Consider the following 20,722-nt stretch of genomic DNA (forward strand, 5'->3'; position numbering starts at 1 on the left):
TCCCTACCTCCTCCATCTCCCAGAGTTTGCCCAAGTTCATGTCCATTGAGCCAGTGACGCTATCCAACCATCTCATCTACTCTGCCTTAAGACATGCTTGTATCTAAACAAACTTGCTAAGACAACAAGGGCAATAAAGACACACTACAAAGATTGCTTGTTTCTAAGTTGGAGTGCTGGGGTAAAAAGAATTTGCTAAAAATGTAAATTATTTAACAAATAATTAATTGGAATGCTGGAACATTTGTGGACTTTTATTTGGGTTCTACTTGAACTTCTTTTTTTTTGAACTTCTTATTATAATGGTACAAAGCAAATCCATGTTTACGGTCAATTTTAAAAGATAATAATTTGATTTGCTTTAGAAACTTCTGTTCAGCAACATGAGCCGATGTAAGCGTGAATCTTGTGGCCCTGGAGTCAAGACTACCTTTGCTTAAAGTCCAATTCTGTCACTAACAGACTCAGGTGAGTTTGGCAACCTCTTTTAGCCTTAGCTGTCTTATTTTTAAATTGGGAATATCTCTCTTGCAGAGTTTGCATGGAGCGTAAAATAGATTGTTTACATAAACAGACATCATGGGTGATCATTAAATGATATCAGTTATTCTTGCATTTCCTCTCAAGATGAAACTGCCCCCGAAAGCCATATCCCTCTGAGGCATGTAGTAGGTCCCAATCGGGCTGTATTTGGGGCTGTGCAATCACATGCACAGCCAAGCTTAGGTTAGGGCTGCCCACTGCGAGCTCAAGATGGTGAGATTCCTGGCAGATACAAATAAACAGTTTCTCCATTCAACTCTGCACTGCCAAAAGCAGAACAGGTAGGGGGAGTTACAGACAATAATTACTGGGGCAAGTGGAACTCTCACACAGCATTGCTGGGAGTATAAAATAGCTTAACCACTTTGGAAACCAAAATTTAAACCATTTTGGTCCGGGAGTTTCTTATGAATTAAAACACATCCCAAACCCTATGACCCAGAAATTCCACTCTTAATTGTTTACTCAAGAAAAGGAATAAAATGGAAACATATTTCCAAACAGAGGCTTATGTAACAATGTTTATAGTAGCTTTCATCACCTTAAGGGAAAATTGGAAACAGCCCAGGTGTCCATAGAATTCATGTCATATAGGATTCCAATCACACCAGAGAATTAGCAACCAAAAAGGAACTACTGATATACACAAGATGGATAAAGCCTGCATTATGATAGGTAAACGAAGCCTTTTATAAAGAGTAACTACTGTATGATTGTATATAACGGAAGTTCTAAAACAAGAAAAACTAGTAATACATGTGGATTTAAAACAGGGACTGCTTCTGGGGGTTGGGGACAGGAGCTGCCTGGGAAAGTGCACCAGGGAACTTCTGGGCTGATGGTAATGTTTTCTATCCTGATAGATGTTGTATTAAATAGGTGTATGTATTTGTCAGTTCATCAGATGATATTTAAGGTTTGCATCTCATAAGAAATTTTACATCAAAAGATAAAAGGGTAACATTGACCTCTAGTTAATAATGAGCACGCTGAAGTTTTAGGGTTGAAATGAACTGATTTCTACAATTTACTTCGCAATGCCTCAAATAAAACAAGCTAGACTGAGAGACAAAAGGATAGAGGAGTGTGATAAAAACAGATTTGGTTAAAATATAAATGTAGACTCTAGGTAGTCTGTACACGGATGTTCATAATATTATTCTTTCAACTTCCTAAAACTATCTTAGAGAAAAAAAACAAATCAGGAGCATTTTCCATATACATACCCTGCTGACACCAAATTCAGTCACCAAGCAAGATATTTTTGTTATTGTTTAGTCGCTAAGTTGTATCCGACTCTTTTGTGACCTCATGGACAGTAGCCCGCCAGGCTCCTCTGTCCATGGGATTTCCCAGGCAAGAACACTGGGGTGGGTTGCCGTTTCTTCCTCCAGGAGGTCTTCCCAGTCCAGGGATCAAACCCTCATCTCCTGCACTGGCAGACAGATTCTTTACTACTGAGTCACCAGGGGCAGACTACAATCCACAGGGTTCCGAAAGAGTCAGACACAACAACTTAGCAGCTAGAACAACAACAAAGATATCCTTGGATGATTTATAAATATTTCACTTTTATCTGTCCCAACTATGTTTCTTTGCACTGCATGGTCTACACAACCTATGAAGCACAGATATTTTCGAGTCAGCCACCACAGGGTTCTGGCTGTTGACATTCCCTTCCTTCTCACAGAGAACTCAAACCATAATTTGGAGGTTCTTTTTTCTTGGGTGTAATGGAGGCCTCCATCATAAATGAATGGCCTGAAACTTCCTGAAGTCTCTCCCACATTCTCTTACCAGGTCTCTGATTACCATTAGATAGCTAAGATCTGATTTACGAAAGCTGGAACTCGGTCTGTGATCCGAAATGCAGGACCACCCATGATGGGGATGAGTCCGCGCACCTGTTCCCTGAGCAACAAAAATCAGTGCTGGGTGTGCATCTTGCTGCCATCGCTGCATATGACTGGGTTTACAGCGCACAGAAAGCTACGTGACTGACTCCCCCTTAATTCTGAGAGCCAACCCTCTGATGCTTCTCCTTTTTACAAATGAGAAAACGGAGGGCTGGGGCATAAATGAGCTACTCAAAAGCCTACAACTTGAATTCACACTCTTCTAAACCTAGAATTCTAATCTTTGCCCCTTGCCACACACTGCCCTGAAACCACCTCTTACCCCTGGCAAGAAACAGCCAATTTTACAAAGGCCTGACGAGGACAAAACTCGGTGAGGAGCATTTAAGATAGTGGCTCTCACACTGCAAGCTGGAAAAAAAAATCAGTTAAGTCCTGACTACAGACAGTTCTAAAGTGTGGAAGATAATAGATTTGTGTCACATTTAAGAATAAACATTAATTCCTGAAACTCATTTCAGTTGTCTATCAACATTCCTATGTATGAGTTTCTTGCTGTGAGTAAGTAGTCCAGAAAAGTTAGACAGCCACTGACTACATCCCTCTAGATCACAGCTTTAGATCTGAGGTTTAATTTCCCAGATTAGAAAAGTAACACGGGAAAGGGCTGATCAGGGTGCTGAAGGCTAGCCTGGATCAGGCACCACTTGCGCAAGGCCTCTAGCCCTCTGCGGGCTTCCCGCAGAAGGTAAGGTATGCCTGCAGTGCGGGAGACCCAGGTTCAATCCCTGGGCTGGGAAGATCCCCTGGAGAAGGCATTGGCAACCCACTCCAGTACCCTTGCCTGGGAAAAATCGCATGGATGGAGGAGCCTGGTAGGCTACCGCCCGTGCGGTCACAAAGAGTCAGACACGACTGAGCGGCTTCATTTTCTAGCCCTCGGCAGCAGAGAAGCACAGTCACCATCAGCAGCAGTGTCTGGACTGCAGCCTTGACCAGCAAGCAGGTGCATCAGCCAAGCCCCACAGGCTCCGTGACCATGTCTGGAGAAAGGCAGCGGTCCGGCACACAACTCTCCCTCATTTCTTCTCTCAGCACTTCCCTGGCGTGCCAATAACAAAGAACAATCTTCACTTCGGCAAGTTTTATTGACTGAAGAGTTAGCGGTCCTCACTGCCACCTTCCAGAACTCACAGCCCCCAGTTATCAAAACATAACACTCAAAGCCTTGATGTTGACCACGTTCAATTATAATCCCTCATGTTCCCCTCCCCAGTTCAATTTTCTTTCTTTCCAGAAGCAAGCCTATCATTTATCTGGTACACATTTTCCAGTTTATACCCTAACAATTTTAGGATGTGTGCATGAGCAACATATAGCAATGCTTGGAGGGATTTTTTTTAATTACATTCGACTACTGTGAGGTACATATCCTGCTGTTTTCATTCATTGTTTTTTTTCAGATGTATCCACATTTATACACTTTTTGTTTTGGTAATATGCTGTATAGTATCCCATCATACATAGTCTATAAACGGTTCCCAATACACTGTTATTATAAGTAGCACTGCCATGAACATTCTCAGACATGTCTCCTCAAATTCATATAGAAATCTGTTTAAGGTATAGTTGGAAGTAGAATTGCTGAGTTGTCATACACACGTATATATAGTCACTGCCAACCTCACATCCCAGGCAAACCCTACCAATAACTTAATACATGTCCTTGAGGCTTTACACACCTGCACACATATATATATGATCTTCCCATGAATTTAGATAAAACTGTCTCATGGTTTATGCTGGGTTACAGAGGACTGTTTTCCGCATTAACTGACCAGTGCCCAGCTGATGAACATTACGGGTTTTTCCTTCATTACAGTAATTCAAGGACCTTTGCACAAGGACACACTAGTGCCAGGACATGTTGAACAGACCAGAACTGCTGGATCTACCTCTCATTTTTACAAAGGAAAAAAGGCTGAGTCTCAGACAGCTGGGGTGAGGAGCTGGCCCACAAACACCTCAGGAAATGAGAAATGATGGGGCTGGGGACCCCATTTCCTACAGTCTGGTCTCCAGTCCTCTAGGGGGCACCTGCCCTGCTTAAGTGAATAAAACATTCCAATACACAGCTGGGGCTTCCCTTGTGGCTCAGATGGTAAAGAATCTGCCTACAATGCAGGAGACACAGGTTCAAACCCTGGGTTGGGAAGATTCCCTGGAGTAGGGAATGGCAACCCACTCCAGTATTCTTGCCTGGAGAATTCCAAGGACAGAGGAGCCTGGTGAGTTACAGTCCACTGGGTCACAAAGAGTTGGAAATGACTGAGCGACTAACGTAATACACAGTATCCCTTTTACATGTTAGGTGCTGTCTCCAGTTAGCAAGGGAGAATCTGTGACCACACAGTATAGCAATGGGTTCAAACTCTAAGAGGCAAGGGGAGATCTCCATGCTCCAATCTCAGGAAAGCAACAAGAACAGAAAAAGTTGGCCCCATACCTAGCTCTCCCCTTAAGCTTCAAAAAATTTTAACTGAGCATGTGCTGTGTGCTCTGTCGCTGAATGGACAGGCTCATGCGTGCATGTACACACATCATGGATCAAGTGCAGCAGCCCTGATGCCTAGCCTTTGGCATTTATGAGTTTGAATCCTGACTCAGCTCCTCATTAGCTGTGTGACCATAGACAAATTATCTGACCATTCAGGCTCCCGACTCCTCATCTTAAAAAAAAAAAGAGGTAAAATTTGTACATATCTTATAGGGTTTTGTGAAAAGTAAATAAATTACTACATTAAGTGCTCAGAAAAATCCCTTAGCCCATAATATATATTTAGAAAATATTTAGGATACTTGCTTAGTGCTAGTGCCTGAGACAAAGACAAGGTCCCTGGACTAAAAGAGCTAGTAAATTTATCAGAATGTCAAATAAAAGCAATAAAAGCGGGTGTGGCCGCCAGTCAGAGGAAGTGGCAGGTGGAGTAAACGTGCCCTTCCAGAGGGCACACGGAGATACATGGGAACCGGAGGAGGCTCCTCACCTCAAGGAGCTCTCCGAAAGGCTGAGACACTCACTCAGAGCAGTCCTGAGCAAGGTCACACGCTCAGCGCTGGGACCCAAGGCTTTAGCAAACACATACTTCTTTTAGGAACTGTAGAAAGGTGAGCCTCAGGGACACAGACATGATGGAAACTCTGAAAGCACGTTGTGCATGAACAAGCCCTATCCTGTGACTTTCCCCACCCCAGGGAGCGTCTCTGCAAATGCGGGTCTTCACCAACCATCGGCTTCCTGGTCTGTCTCCTCTCGGGCGGCTCAGGCTCTGTACTTCCTAGTTCCTCCACTCCCCCGGCAGCTGCCTCCGGGCTCGCTCTCTCACCCTCTATATGCAGGTAGCGATCACACACCCTTCACTCCTCGTGGCCCCAGAGACACTTGATCTCTAAAATGGAGGGATGTCATGAAGATTAAATGAAACAAACTGTGGCAAGTTTGTCTGCAGAAAGCGCTGGCACAACTTAGTTCCATTCCCTTCTCTGAGGATGCTGCCACGCTGGGACAGTTGTGCTCCACACCCTGGTATGATCTCTGAATTCTCTCTGGTCTCTGCCCACTACATTCCACCAGGGCCATGCCCCGTGCTCTACTAACCACCCATCACCCTCCCACACACACACACAATCTACACAAGCTGCTGACAACGTGCGTTACCAAGACAGCTCTGCTCACACCTCTCAAAAACTTTCAGCTACTCCCCAGTGCACATTACTGAAGAAAGACTCAGTGTTCCAGGTATGCATGAAAGGTTTCTGAATCTAGCCGGAACCCACCTTCCAACTTCAGTCTCCCCATGACCCTTTTCTCCAGTTCAGTTAAATCACTTTTGGGGAGTTGCATCATGAAATATAGACTGCATCCAAATAAGAGGGTAAAACAAAGCTTGACAAGTTCTAATTGTCACAATTTCAGAGACTTCCATACCTTACTATGTATCATGTCTCTTTTACATTATCCCAAGCTTATTTGGATTTCTAGTGGTCTTTATTCATGGAGTTCAAGAAACAATCTAGAACAATCTGTACCACAATGATTCTCCAACAAGCCTGTGGAATGTACCAGTTAGGTAGGCTCAAGAGTGACTGCCATGGCGTATGGCCATAAGCATCTTAAGCATATTTGTTGTTTATGACCCTCACTGTATGCAGTCTCTGTGAAGGTATAAAAATCCCAAACTGAGCCATGGGATGGAATCAAATGGCCGATGGCAGTACCCCAGCAGGAACGACAAAGATTTACTTTTCCCTTGACTTCCAGCGCTGCCTCCTTTCCCAGTCTTCCCTCTATCCCATGCCATAGACTTCCATTCAAATCCCTACATGCTTAAATTAGCCAGCGTTGGCTTCTGAGGCTTAAAACCAAAGAACTGTCACTGATGCATATAGTTCTTTGGGTCCCTGAGCAAATCACCCAAGTCTCCCCCAGGCAAAGGAGCTCTCAGACCCCTCCCCGTGGGTACAGTACCTGTCCCATCCGGAGTAGACCTCACAAAGGTAGGCAGCATTTTCACTGAAGCCGTGGGGTGAGTGGTGGCTCCAAGCCCTTTCTCCATCTCCTTGCGAAACCGCTTAGCAATCTCCAGAAGGGTTTCATCAGAAAGACGCATGTGGTAGAGATACTGGTCAACCTGAAAGACGGGAACATGAATAGTGACATATGTGCTAAATGAATTATGGTATTCATTTATGTCATGGAATATCATTCAGCTTCTCAAAAGGGTAAAATCTACTAGGTACAGAAGGTTATTATTAAAGACCATTGAACCAGAATCTGTTCTGGTTTTTGTCTTAAAAAAAAAAAATTAACTAAAAATTAAAATTAGAAAAATGGTCTAATTTTATTTCTGGAGAATGGTGAAGACCAGGGGAAAGGCCAGCTGGGGGAAAGGCTCATCTCTTGTCTTCCGCACTCAAGGCCAGTCGTGCCAACCCTGTTGCCCCTCACCACAGGCCAAGCAGCCGTCACCTCCTCCCTAGACTAAGAGTCCCTGATTCTACTTTTACTTCTGCTATCCATTTTCCATCCCCAGACAGAGTCTATACTATTCCCATGCTTAAAACCTTTCTGTGACTTCCCATCGGCACCAAATCTGAAATCCTTCCAAGGCCCTACCATACAGCCTGGCCTCTCCCATTCCTCCTCATCTTACCAGGTGCCTCTGCACTCCTTGTGCAGACCAGCCTTGGCTCCGTCCCCCAACACACCAACTTTGCCCTTCCCTGCCTGTACGACTGTTCACACAAGCCACACAGCACCTCACTCTGCTCTTCATCTACAGATCCCTTACCAATCCTTCAGGTCTCTCTGCACAGAGGCCTTCTCTGATCGTCCTAATAAAACAATCAGGCCTCCCTGTTTTTTCCTCTGAACTCAGACTTTTCCCTTCACATCACCAACCTCAATTTGGAAATATATATATTCATTAGTGTCCAAATCATAAGCACCAAGGGCAAGAACCATGACTATTTGTTCACGCTTGCATCCCTGAAGCCTAGCACAGTGCGTGACACATTGACAGAGGCTGGATACACGTGGTAAAGCAAAGGTCCTCCCCCATCCTCAGAGGCAGAGGCGGCTCTCCCTAGTCATTTCATTTATCTTGTTCTCAACATAAACTTATGTGAACTTTTCCCAGATTTAACACTGGGAGAAGGAGAAACAACAAGAGTCCCCCTCAGACAGTCTGCTTCTTGAAGGCTCTCATCTAATCTGGCTGTGGATATTCCCAGTTTCCTTCGATCAGAAAAAGATCTGATAGAAATCCATCCAAGGAGGCACTCAGGTTTCCACAGTATCCATGTTCTCAGCAGCAATGTCCAGGCCAGGGGGGGGTTGCTGGCCATGGAGATGGGGGTAGAATCGGCACCCTTGGACCAAGCTACAGCTGTGCCCTCAAGGTATGAGGGTGGTGGCCCTGGTACTCCCAGCCTCACCAGCAAACTGGGGGATGAGGAGACCCTGTTCTTCCCAGCTCCCAAACTTCAGGATTCCTTGGTTTGGCTGATGACCACTACCACTGTTACTCCTGTGGGAAACACAAATAAATGCCCACCTGTCCTTTGCACAACTCTGATCAAGAAGCATACACATTTATAATGAGCTTTCCCAGACAAATGGGCTCATTAGTATTAATAGACTATTCTATTTTCCAGCACTTTTTCTTTGTCAGATCTTCTTAGAACCAAACTTTTTTGGTTCTAAGTTAAAACCAAAGTTTTTTAACCAAATTTTGAAGCTTGAGATCTTCAGAGAAACGGCAAAAGTTGTTTAATACTTTAAGGAAAGAACAGACCCATTGCCCTCTTTTGGGTTGGGCGGGGCGGGGTTGCAGAATTAGAGAGCAAGAGAAACAGTCCTCTTACTCACATGTTCTCTCTTCCAGGCCACATCCTAACTCCCTGTGGGATTTGGGGTCCATCCCTCTCTTCTGAGTGATTATGAGATGGGCCCTTCTCAGATCATTTCAAACATACTGACCACGACTAATCTTTCATCATTCTTCTAAAGTCCCAAAAGTTGAAAGATCAGAAACTGGATAAAATGCTGCCAGAAGCTGTAAGCAAGACAAAGAAGAGACTGTGATTAATCAGCCCACCCCACTCCGTCACTGTGATGTGGTTAAAACAGAACAAAACTGGCAGACACAATCCTCAGATGGGATGGAAAAGGGCAAAGCAGGCCTAGAGCAGTGAAAGCCACTCAGCCACGTCTCTACTCCCTCCCCGGCCAGCGGAGGGACGAGGCTTGTCATAGAGAGCTTTAAATTTGCAGAAATAAGGATATCCCCAAGTTCCCTTGCTGCCAGCGTTTATTAGAGAGCTACCGTAGACATCTAACTCCTTTGGTCTAAATCAGAAAGACTTCAATCATCCACTCTATTTCCTAATTTCAGGTTCATGGCACCTCAGGTCTGTGGGGCACTAGCCCCCCGCCCTGAGCAGGGTCACTGATGTGGGCTTCCTACAATACTGGGGAGCCAGGGTATTCCTTAGGAGCTTGGCCTCCCCTACAGCGACACGCGAGGCTCCCAGGAGGAAAAAGCGTATAGGCTCAGACAAGTCCTCTTTCTGTTGGCACAGTGGGAGGCAAAACACAGGAGACTCTGGGCCCAGAGCAACTATAATCACCCCAGAGGCCTCCTGCTTCAGACCCAGAGACACCCAGCTTGGCCTAGGAACACTGCATTAGGGCTTAACACATCTCAGTGCTAATGTACAAGTCCCAGCCACCAGACCAAACAAAGGCTAAAGCCAAGCCACATCCAAGTACAGCCTCACAGGCAATAGTAGTAACAGCAAACCCTTCAGCAAAACCTGTTCTCAAGGTTTTATACCCATTAACTCACTGAATCCTCATAACAACCCTTTGAGGTGTTATTTTCTCCATTCAACTGAAAGGGGAAGGCAACATGCCCAAAATCACACAGATGCAAAAGATTAAGCCAGGACTGGATGGGCAGCCCACTGTGCTCTTGTCCACTCTACTAGATGAATGCCCCTGAACAACAGGGGCTCAAACGGCACTTCAGTACATTCGGGCTGGCCACACCCACTAAAAGGCCATCTTCTGAACCAGTCATCCCCCCACACAGACACGCACAGGGCTGCCCTGGCAGGTCAGAGGGCAGCAGACATATCTCTGGACGTTGTCATGAGTTGACAGGTGACTAAGTTGGAGCTCCTGCCTTACTACTTTCCCAAAAAGAAGAGAGGCCCAGAAGCCTCGCTGCCACCCACTCCCGCCTCCATAGATGCTCCAGATGTTGCAAAGGCTCCAGATGTTCCCTTGTGGGAAAGCTGAGCCTGTGGTGCTGCCCCATGAAGGAGCTGCCCTATGGAGTGTGAGGAGTGTGAGGTCATGTATACAAAAGACCAAGATAGGATGGCCATAGTTCTACTGTGGTCATGCTTAATTCAACTTTGATGTTTAAGCTGCTACAAGGCTCGTCAGAAATCTAGTCAACACTCCTCATCCTTAACTCTCAAAAGGACCTAACAAGTTAAAGGGTCAGCCTTTACTCAAATCATGTTGCCCTTTATCCAAGAGATTATAATCATTCTTCAGTGTTCAGTAACAGATGAAAACAATCATGATGATCACCATTACAGCAGCTAAACATTTACCAAGCATTTCTTACCTCCCAAAACCCACCCTACAAGTTTACTGACATGACATCCATTGTCCTTTTGCAAAACTTCTACATCTCCATTTTATAGATCACTTGGTGAGGAGCACAGGTGTCTGGCTCTAAAGCTAGGCCCTTAGGACTACCACCCTCACTTTTCCTGAGGACCCTCCTCATCTGAGTGGGGACTCTCTACTCTGCAGTTTCTGGGATGACCTCAGTGCTTTGATTTACTCTCCATCAGATGAGACCAAGGAAAAGGATACAGGACAACTATGAAAAATGCAACTACAGCACCTTGGCCCAAACTTCCTCTCTTTGGGCCATAATGATGGACATGATGATGTATCCACCCTGAGTTTCTTAGGGCCATTCAGGAAGGAATGATTAACCACCTGATGCTATAACTTCCTAACACACAACTGAGGCCCACCCAGCCTTGGCCAGCACTGTTGCGTTGAGTTGAGAGTAGCCAAGGGAAGCAGGAGTCGGAAACAAGAAGCAGCCTCCAGATGAAGACCTTTTTCCTGGGTTGGGAAGGAAGTAAATGCACTTGGCAGAATTCTGCCAACTTTCACTCACAGTGCAACCAGAGGAAGGTAACACAACGAAGGCCCAAAGTCATAGGAGAATGTCATTTAGGAGTTACCAAATGTACACAGCCCAGTAACACCATGGCTAAAAATACTAACTCTTAGAAAGAACCTTGGGGTGATGACAATTCAAAATCCCATTGAACGTAGACAGCATTTGAGTTTATCTTGTTTGTCCCTCTTACTCCAATAGTCATCAGGCCTAGATCTGAATGCTTCCAAGCATGACAGGCTCCTCACTTCTCAAAATTGGTTAGCTTCTACTGTTGGTCAGCTCTAGTTGTTAGAAAGCTTTTTCTCTGAGGTAAATCTACCTTCTGTTAACTTCTGTCTATGTTCTGCCACTTGGGATAAGAGTTTCTGAACTTGGCTACACGTTAGAATGACCTATTAAGAATCCCAAAGACCCATTCCAGACTAATCAAATTGACATCTTTATTACTGTCTGGATGTTCTGACATCTTCCCCTCTCCTTGGGCTGGTATCTACCTTACCAATAATGTGATAATAACGGACTATGTTCTAGCCAACACTGCTCAAGGTCATTTGTTACCACTTTCTGCCTGGGATCTTTGAAAGTTGGCACTTAAGACATTAGGCTAAACTGTGAAATAATCCTTCATCAATCCTGGGTGTTGAGAGTTGGAAAGACAAATCTGAAACTTGTTGGGGAAAAGTTTCAGTTGTTGGAAGCTATCAAAGTAGAATCATTCAGGTTAGCCCTTATTTAGTAGGTGGTGGTGGGGAACTGTAGGCTGTGGCATAAGAAAAATCAGTGTTCAAATCCTGGCTCTAGCATTTGTAGAGGCATCTGAGTCCCAGTTTCCTCCCTATAAAATGGGAGGGCTAGCATTCACAACAGAGTCACTAGCATAAATGAGGTGGCAAATGTAAAGCCATCTATTAATATCTAAACTTTTTGTCTGTCCCCTTTCCTCTTTTCCTCCCAGACTCCCCTGTGCCAAGCGGCACTTTTAGAGGATCAAAGACATTTCTTAAACCTACTTAGTACACTGGGGTTAGCAAAACAGGAGCTGTCTCCCCAAATTCTTTCCTCTCTTTCTGTGGTGTGTGTGTGGCCTATCACCCTGGACTACTTCTCTTTAAATCTCTACGAGGAAAAAAGATGGAAAGGAGGGGGCATTCCAGGCTGGGGATAAAGAGGCAGGCCAGAAGCAGGCTTGGTTGAGGTATGAGAAAGTCACTTGCCTAACCAGAGGCAAGGTGTGTATTAAAGAGAGATAGTAGTTTTAGACACATCTATTTAGCAATCTCAAGATTAGAAATTCCTCGTTGGGCAATTTTGGTCAATTTCTTTCTTCACTTAACACACTAGTCCACGCCTGCCTCCTCTCTAGAACTGTGGGTTCAGGCAAGGGAAGTTCGAAAGAGCAACTGAAAACAAGCAAGACCCTGTGGGGCCTTCCCAGGTACAAAAGCCTTTCTAAGTCCCCGGTTCATGTTTGCAGGCATCGACCTCCTAGACTTCCCCGGAGTTCTAAAGAACAGACTCAAACAGTTACTAACTAGGGAAGCAACGGAATTTGGAAATGAAGGAGGAACAGCCAAGAAATAACAGTGCAGCAATAAAGCAGGGTCCTGGTTCCTCCTCAAGGGATACACAGAACAATTATCTCTTGAGCTCTCCTGAGTTTTTCTGCAAGAACTAAGGCCCCCATCTAGGTGGAGAATAGTAACTTCAGGCTCAGCTAAAGATAAGTGAAAGAGAGTGAAAAAGTTGGCTTAAAACTAAACATTCAAAAAACTAAAATAATGGCATCTGGTCCCATCACTTCATGGCAAATAGATGGAGAAACAATGGAAACAGTGACAGACTATTTTCTTGGGCTCCAAAATCACTGCAGATGGTGACTGTAGCCATGAAATTAAAAAATCCTTGCTCCTTGGGAAAAAAGCTATGACCAACCTAGACATCATATTAGAAAGCAGAGACATTACTTTGCCAACAAAGGTCTGTCTAGTCAAAGCTGTGGTTTTTCCAGTAGTCATGTATGGATGTGAGAGTTGGACACATAAAGAAAGCTAAGTGACGAAGAATAGATGCTTTTGAACTGTGGTGTTGGAGAAGACTCTTGAGAGTCTCTTGGACTACAAGGAGATCAAACCAGGCAATCCTAAAGGAAATCAGTCCTGAATATTCATTGGAAGGACTGATGCTGAAGCTGAAGCTCCAACACTTTGGCCATCTGATGCAAAGAACTGACTCATTAGAAAAGACCCTGATGTTGGGAAAGATTGAAGGCGGGAGGAGAAGGGGATGACAGAGGACAAGATAGTTGGATGGCATTACTGACTCAATGGACATGAGTTTGAGTAAGCTCCAGGAGATGGTGAAGGACAGGGAAACCTGGTGTGCTGCAGTCCATGGGGTCACAAAGAGTCAGACACGACTGAGGGACTGAACAACACAGCCAAATGGAAAGCTCATCTCCTTAAGTGCCCACAGTTTCCTCCAGACTAGCACTAAAAGGAGAAAATGTCATAGCAACAATGCAAGGAATGGATGGAGCAGAAGACACTGCCGCAGAGGCTCCAATTCAAAGTGTGAAGTGGCTCGAGTGTGGCAGACACAGCCCCAGCCAGGTATGAGGAAGCCCAGAAAGGAAAGGCCTGGAGGTGAGAGCCAGAAAGGAAACTCAAGGAACTGAGGTCAGGGGAGCAGCCTTGACCAAGGTCACAGAGTTGAAACCAGAACCTGGATCACCCAGATCCCTTACTATAGTGTCACAAAATAGTAAATGACAATCCTTCCCCCCAAGTGTCCTCAGGAACCTACTGTCATCTTGCAGGCCAATTTCAACTGAATGACTAGTGGCCTTCCCTGAGGCCATCCTAACAAGTCCCAGGGAATAAATGGTCCTCATCAAACTACTTACATCCAGAAAAGAGCAATATGCCAACTTTGGACAGTTTGTTACATAAAGTGCCATAAATCCTACCTTGAATACCTTAAGAGGCCTCAGAAAAAAGTATTGAAGAAACCTTAAATTTCAACATCTAAATCTGTAAGATTCCTTTCTATTGTTCAACTGCTGAATCCCTGACCCCAGTTTCTCTCATTTTAAGTCTTTGTTGAAAATCAATTACATGCAAAGCACTATACTATACAAGAATATAATTTTAAAAGAAATCAATTGCAGAGATAGTGGTGATAGTTGTACAACAATGTGATGTACTTAATGCCACTGAATTGTACACTCTAAATATATATACAGTGGGTCTTTGACCTACACGCAGGTTGGGACTCCTTGTATATAGTTCACATCCACAGATTCAACTGTGAATAATGCAGTGATATAGTACTATAGCACATTATTATTATTATTGAAAAAATCCACATATAAGTGGACCCATACAGTTCAAACCCACATTGTTCAAGGGTCAACTGATGCACACAAATGTTTTTTAAATTTTTTTTAAGAAATCAAGATTCCTGTTCTCTAGGACTTTATAAGATAGCACAGAACTCAACTCATTGTAGACTCAATGCTTCTGAAATGAATGGAAGATGGGTGTTAATGTAAAATGGCCCATTGGAAGTGTCACAGCTATGAGTAAATGGCCTTATGAGACTAGCATTCAGAGGAGATTGCTTCTGGGCTAAGAACATACATATCCAACATACATGTCAATGGATGTATGTTGACATGGAGACAGTAGAGAGATCATGTGAAAAGGCTCAGAAGGTGTGGGCAAGCCCAGGATACTGGAAGGAGGTTATGAACTTTATGACCGGAAAGCTACTCACCTCACTACCCTGCATTAGCTGCCTAATGCAATGCCTTCGTATTAGTATGACTTAATCCTAGTTACCTTTAATCAAGGAGTCACAGGAAGGGAGAATCATAAAGATCACCCCACTGCATGAAATTGCTGTGTTGTTCACTGGCCAGTCATTTCCCTGTAGGATTTAGTGTCAAGAGAAAGTCTCGCTGCCCAGAGTCACTGTACTTCCTGATACAGGCCAATGAAATTAAAACAACTGACTCAGGAAGAGTCAGTTTTGGCGGTTGTTGTTTTTTGTTTCTGCTTTGGCTAGTAGGAAGCTCAGGGCTCTGTATTCAACTTTAATGAACAAAGTTTTAATCATTCCTGCCTGTTCCATGACTCTTATTCTAGAAGTCCTTTCAATGAAAGCTAAACCATACCATCTAATCCTTTTAGTAAGCAGGCAGAAAATAAATAATACATGAACAAGGAAATGCTCATCAGTCATCCCTACAAGATACACCCTCCTGGTAGAAGGGCAAATTCAAGTGACCAGATTGAATAAGAAAGCAACCCCATAAGCACAGTTGGGCCGAGGACACAAGGACACCCTGAAGTACTGCTGTCCTGCCAAACTGCTTCCTCCAGCCTTTGAGTATTTCTGATTCAGTACCTAGAACTTCTCTCCAGGAGCTGCTGAATAAACACTAGCTAATTCCTATGCTTTAGATTCTTCTAGTCCCCAGGCAAACCAACTGACTGACTTTCAACTTTCCTGGCCCTTTTGTATTTGTCCCAAAGATACAATCAGGTGTATATTTATTAAATAATATATTAGGGCAGACTCCAGGGCTCTATAACCTAGTCTCCTAGGAAGAAAGTTAGGAAGGACCACGCCCCCTTGAAGTGAAGGACTTTGGCTAGTTTCATCTACTTTAACTCAACTACAGTTAAAACAGGGCTGGAGGGGCAGGGGCAGGGTACCACACAGCAACGAGAATGCACCACCTGTCGTCACACGCCTATATAGGTGAATCTCACAATATAAAGTTGAGTAAAAGAAGCCAGATACAAAAGAGAACGGATCACATGAGTCCATTTATAATAAGTACAGAAACAGATCTACGCAAGTAGAAGTCAGGATGGTGATTACATTTAGTGGGGGATATACTTGCTGTTGGGACTTCCCAGCTGCCGCTAGTGGTAAAGAGCCTGTCTGCCAAAGCAGGAGACACAAGAAACTGTGGTTCAAACCCTGGGTCGAATGCCTAGGTTGGGAAGATCCCCTGGAGGAGGGCATGGCAACCCACTCCAGTATTCTTGCCTGGAGAGTCCCATAGACAGAGGAGCCTGGTACAGTCCATGGGGTCGCAAAGAGCCCAACATGACTGAAGTGACTTAGCACACATACCCATGCATACTTGCTGTTGCTGGTAATAATTTGTTACTGGATCTAGGTGGCGGTTACTTAGTGTTTGCAGTTCTCTCTGAAAATTATACTTCACTTTAAAAATAGAGGAAGGAAAAATGACAAGGTACTGACTAGGTCCTAGTCTTTGGCACATTGTAGGGCCAAAGAGGTCAAATCGAAGGGGAAAGCCATAACCTAAATGCAGCCACACAAAGCCTTCCAGTGACTCTATGTGCTAATATATGCTTGCAACTTAGTTTCAAAAGAATTTCATGTTTTCACATTATTCCTTTGCCAGTGTTTTACTGCAAATCTTTGACAAGGAAACCAAGGTCTGAAGAAGCTTCCCCAAACCATAGGCCAAGTTCCTAACAGGTCCCGTAACATCCAGGCCAGATGAATGCCCTGACCTGGGGCTTAGGTATGCGCTCATGGAGGGAAAGCTAGGTAACTGCTATCTGTGACCTCATTAATACTAATGTCTTCACAGACTCCTCCTGGGAGGACCAAGTTTGTACAAAGAGCAGCAGGTTTATCCTGTAAGGTTGCCAAGCCAAGGCCAGATGTTCCCGATAAGATAATAACAACAAAAGAAGGATGAGTTGGGGAGGAAAAGACACAGTAGATTCTGGAGTCTTTAAGGCTCCTGTCCTCTGAAATGCAGCTAACCGAAAGCCACAGATCTGCCTTGACACTTTTTTCAGATGGGACAAAGCAGACCCCCGCTGGGGGCACAATGCCACCTCAGGGAGATGCCAGCGGACACACTCACAGCCTGGACGGCAGGGTGAGTGTGGAGCGAGGCTTCCGGGCCACTCCTCCAGGATCCTGTGGCTCCTGAGTCACACGGTTTCCTGTTCTTCCAGTTCCTGCTCTCGGCTGCATCAAGTTACAGTCAGACAGGCCACAGGCAACAGCACCTGTCAGGGTCCAGGAGACAGGCCTCTGGGACCCCTGTCCTGGGACCCTCCTGTCCTCAGACTACAGGACTTCAGTTCAAAGGAATAACATGTCCCAGGTGTGTGTGACCCTGCAACATTTCTTCCACCCACACACACTGACTGCTAAGCTGAGTGTGCCCGGCACTTAGGATACTGGGACAAAGGAGATCCTTCTGCCTGCGAATGCTCAGACTGTCAGTAGGAGGCAAATATGTCAACAACTAATTACAAACTGAAGCAGTAAGGACAGATAGTAAGCAGTTTCTTTCACTACAATAAGATATAGATTCACAATCACTTAAATTGCACAGATCAATACAATTCTGAGTTTTGTTTTGTTTTTTCTTGAAAAGGTTAGAGCTGTGTGTTGACCCCGTACCTAGAATGTACTCCTACTCTGGCCTAACAAATTCCCAGTTGTTCGTCAGGGGCCCAATACAAATGGCCTCTTCACAAATATCTTGCCCAAGTTCCCAGCTGGTTATACTAACACACTTTTGACTACAAAGCGTCTCTTGCTGTCACTGGTCCCAGAGGAATGAAAGCACCGACTCCAGGTTCCCAACTTTGTATTTGCGACACCAGAGTTATTTCAGTGTTGAGAGACAGCAGGTGCTCCAGACACGTGTTACGGGGACATAAAGGGGTAAGGGGAGCACCGCTGAGAGGGGGAGAGAGGGACAGAGTGCTGGCCCCTGCAGACTGCCCAGGTGCTCAGAGCCTGGCCCTGCTCTTCAGGCCTGGGGCCCGCCCTGCATGCGACCCTGGCAGCAGAGCTTCCTCTCCATCTACCTGGCTGCCCCGGCCTGTACCCCAGACCCCTGCCCTGCCTCCTCGGGACAGCCCTATGCCAGGGACCAGACTCTGCGCCTGAGCCCAGATTCCCACAGGGGCATCTAAATTCCCATTCCTGTGAGCTGCCCTCTGTCACCTGCTGGATCAAACCCCTCCGGGTCTGTACCTTTGTACCATGTCCAGCCCCAGACCTTCCCAACCACCTCGTCACACCCACCATAAGCAGGGCAACCATATATCCCAGTTTGCCCGGGACAATCTGCCCACTGTGGTAGCAGCATAACTCTTAACAATGTCCCCTTTTACCCTCAAGTGATCCAGTTTGGACAAAAAAATTACGGAGTTATCATAGGAATAGGCCACAGAGCAAATTCTGCTTGTGGTTCTTGGGGAGCCCACATCTGAATGATGGGAAGAGCTCATGCTATACCAACGGTGCTGAAAGGAAACAGGATGGGCTGGGGCGTGAAACGGGGTTCCCTGCGGGTCCCTTAGCACAAGACACCTGGTTTCCTCAACTATAAAACGAAGGGTTAGGATTAGATGAGCTCAAAGGTCTCTTTCAATGGACACTAGTCTCATAACCCCATGAAGCTGAAAGACAATTGGCCATCCCCAGTTGTCCCAGGCAGCCCCATGCTGGGGCTAAAGGCCAGGGCTCTAGAATCAGACCTCGAGTTTGAATGCTGGCTTGCTCCTGAGCAAAGTACTGTCCCTTTCTGTGTCTCGGTGTCTCCATCTGACTAACAGGCAGTAATAATGGCTATCCTGGAGGGCTGCCTGAGGATGGCCTGAGTTGTGGTCCAGCACTTAGTAAGTGGTGCACATGTTTGCTATTTTAAGGCCTTTGGGAATTGAGGGGAAAAGAGAGCTGATGGGAAATGACTGGAAGACTTCATTAGAAGGGGTTGAAACAGGAAAATCGGGGAGGAAAAAGTCCTTCAAATGGGAAAAAGGAAAAGTGACAGCTTCAAATTCCCTTATTTAGCCCAAATTAAAGCTATTCAATAGCTTATATGGCTTCATTCCTTTATCAGACAGTATGGAGATGCCAGAAGGAAGAAGTTGAAAATAAAGCCTTCCAAGAACATAGGACATATGCAAGCCTCCAGGACAGGGCTGCTAAGCTGAGGAGAAGGAAGTAGGCTGGGTGGGAAGGTACCAACATTTCCCAGAGCCTCACTCTCTTCATTAACTCCAAGATTACTCTGTCAACAAAGGCCCATACAGTCAAGGCTATAGTCTTCCCAGTGGTAAGGTATGGTTGTGAGAGCTGGACCATAAAGAAGGCAGAGTGCCAAAGAATTGATGCCTTCAAACTGTGGTGCTGGAGAAGACACTTGAGAGTCCCTAGGACAGCAAGATGATCAAACCAGTCAAATAAAATCTTTGATTTTAAAAGGAAATCAACCCTGAATACTAATTGGAAGGACTGTTACTAAAGCTGAAGCTCCAATATTTTGGTGACCTGATGCAAATAGCCAATTCATTGGAAAAGTCCCTGATGCTAGGGAAGATTGACAGCAGGAGAAGAGGGCATCAGAGGATGAGATGGCTGGATGGCATCACTGATGCAACAGACATGAACGTGGGCAAACTTAGGGAGATGGTGCGGAAAGGGAGGCCTGGCGTGCTACAGTCCATGGGGTCCCAAAGAGTCGCATATGCCTGGGCGACTGAACGACAACAATGCCGCTCCAGGGAAGGACTATTAAGGAAGTGCTCAGAGATCCAGACAAAAATGTAAAAAGCATGACACTTCTGGGGAAAAGGAGATTGTCCAGCCATGACAATCTAGACAAGACAAAGGTTGTACAGGAATGAGAGGCAGAGCATGGGTCCCACACAGAGGGTCCTCTCTGGCTTTGTCAAGAACCCCGGACACCCTAATGTAGAAGAGGCCAAACTGGGCAGCCCAGAGTCTGTATATGAAGGGCAAAGAGCTCTCTGCTGAGAACCAAGATGGCCAGAGACTCTACAGTCAATGTGCCAAAAAAAAAAAAAAAGGGAGAATGACCATTCACTTCATTAAAACTCCAGGGTCAGTGGGGCTGAAACCTACTATGACCCAGCCCTATGACTCAATAGCACAAGACACCTCAAGTGGTTCCCCCAGTGGGAAGCCAGAGTCTGCGGCAGATGTGAGCAAGCATCTCACAAGCCAACTTCAGCACAAGTGGCCTCAGCAGCTGCCCTTGGAGCCTCTGCAATTCTGCCCTCCAGGGGAGGTACCAATGGGGAGGGGACCAGGCTTCTACAAGGAAAAGAGGCTGAACTAACGCTATGACTATTCAGTGCAACTGTGTCTCTCATGACTTCCCAAGGAGGACGCTTCAACTAAGGTGCACTGAAACAGCCCAGGCATCCCGAAGACCCACCTTCCCAGTGGGGTTGCAACCTCCTCCCCAGAGGATCAGAAGGAAAGCAAGTTAGACGAAGAGTTCAAAAGTGGGTCTCCTCTGCCCAGGAAAGAGAAGGTTTTAGAAGTCAGAGGGAGCAGTGAGGATGCTTCCTCATTCCTCAGCTTTAGGAACTTTCCATCCTTCTATCCTCCCTGTCCTCTGCTATAATCTGACATCAGACAGAGAACATAAATGGGCCAGAACCCACCTGCCCTGAAAGCTCTTAGGAAAAAAGAAAGAGGGCCTCTTCTGCTCCCACCCAG

At 45.4% G+C, this 20,722-nt stretch overlaps 1 protein-coding gene across 3 annotated transcripts in view; it reads right to left on the bottom strand.

Annotated features, from left to right (window-relative positions):
* HK2 (hexokinase 2) overlaps positions 1-20,722 on the bottom strand; it is a 69,874-nt gene that overhangs the window by 37,161 nt on the left and 11,991 nt on the right. For 2 of the 3 annotated variants that reach the window (XM_070475811.1, XM_070475810.1), the window contains one exon: positions 6,928-7,090. In XM_070475811.1, coding sequence (XP_070331912.1) covers positions 6,928-7,090 — 163 coding nt within the window. Of the gene's footprint in view, positions 1-6,927; positions 7,091-8,829; positions 9,013-20,722 lie in introns of those variants that run through there. The other variant, XM_070475812.1, reaches the window with a different exon arrangement.

This window comes from Odocoileus virginianus, chromosome 2 (assembly GCF_023699985.2).
Source record: "Odocoileus virginianus isolate 20LAN1187 ecotype Illinois chromosome 2, Ovbor_1.2, whole genome shotgun sequence".
Classification (NCBI taxonomy): Eukaryota; Metazoa; Chordata; class Mammalia; order Artiodactyla; family Cervidae; genus Odocoileus; species Odocoileus virginianus.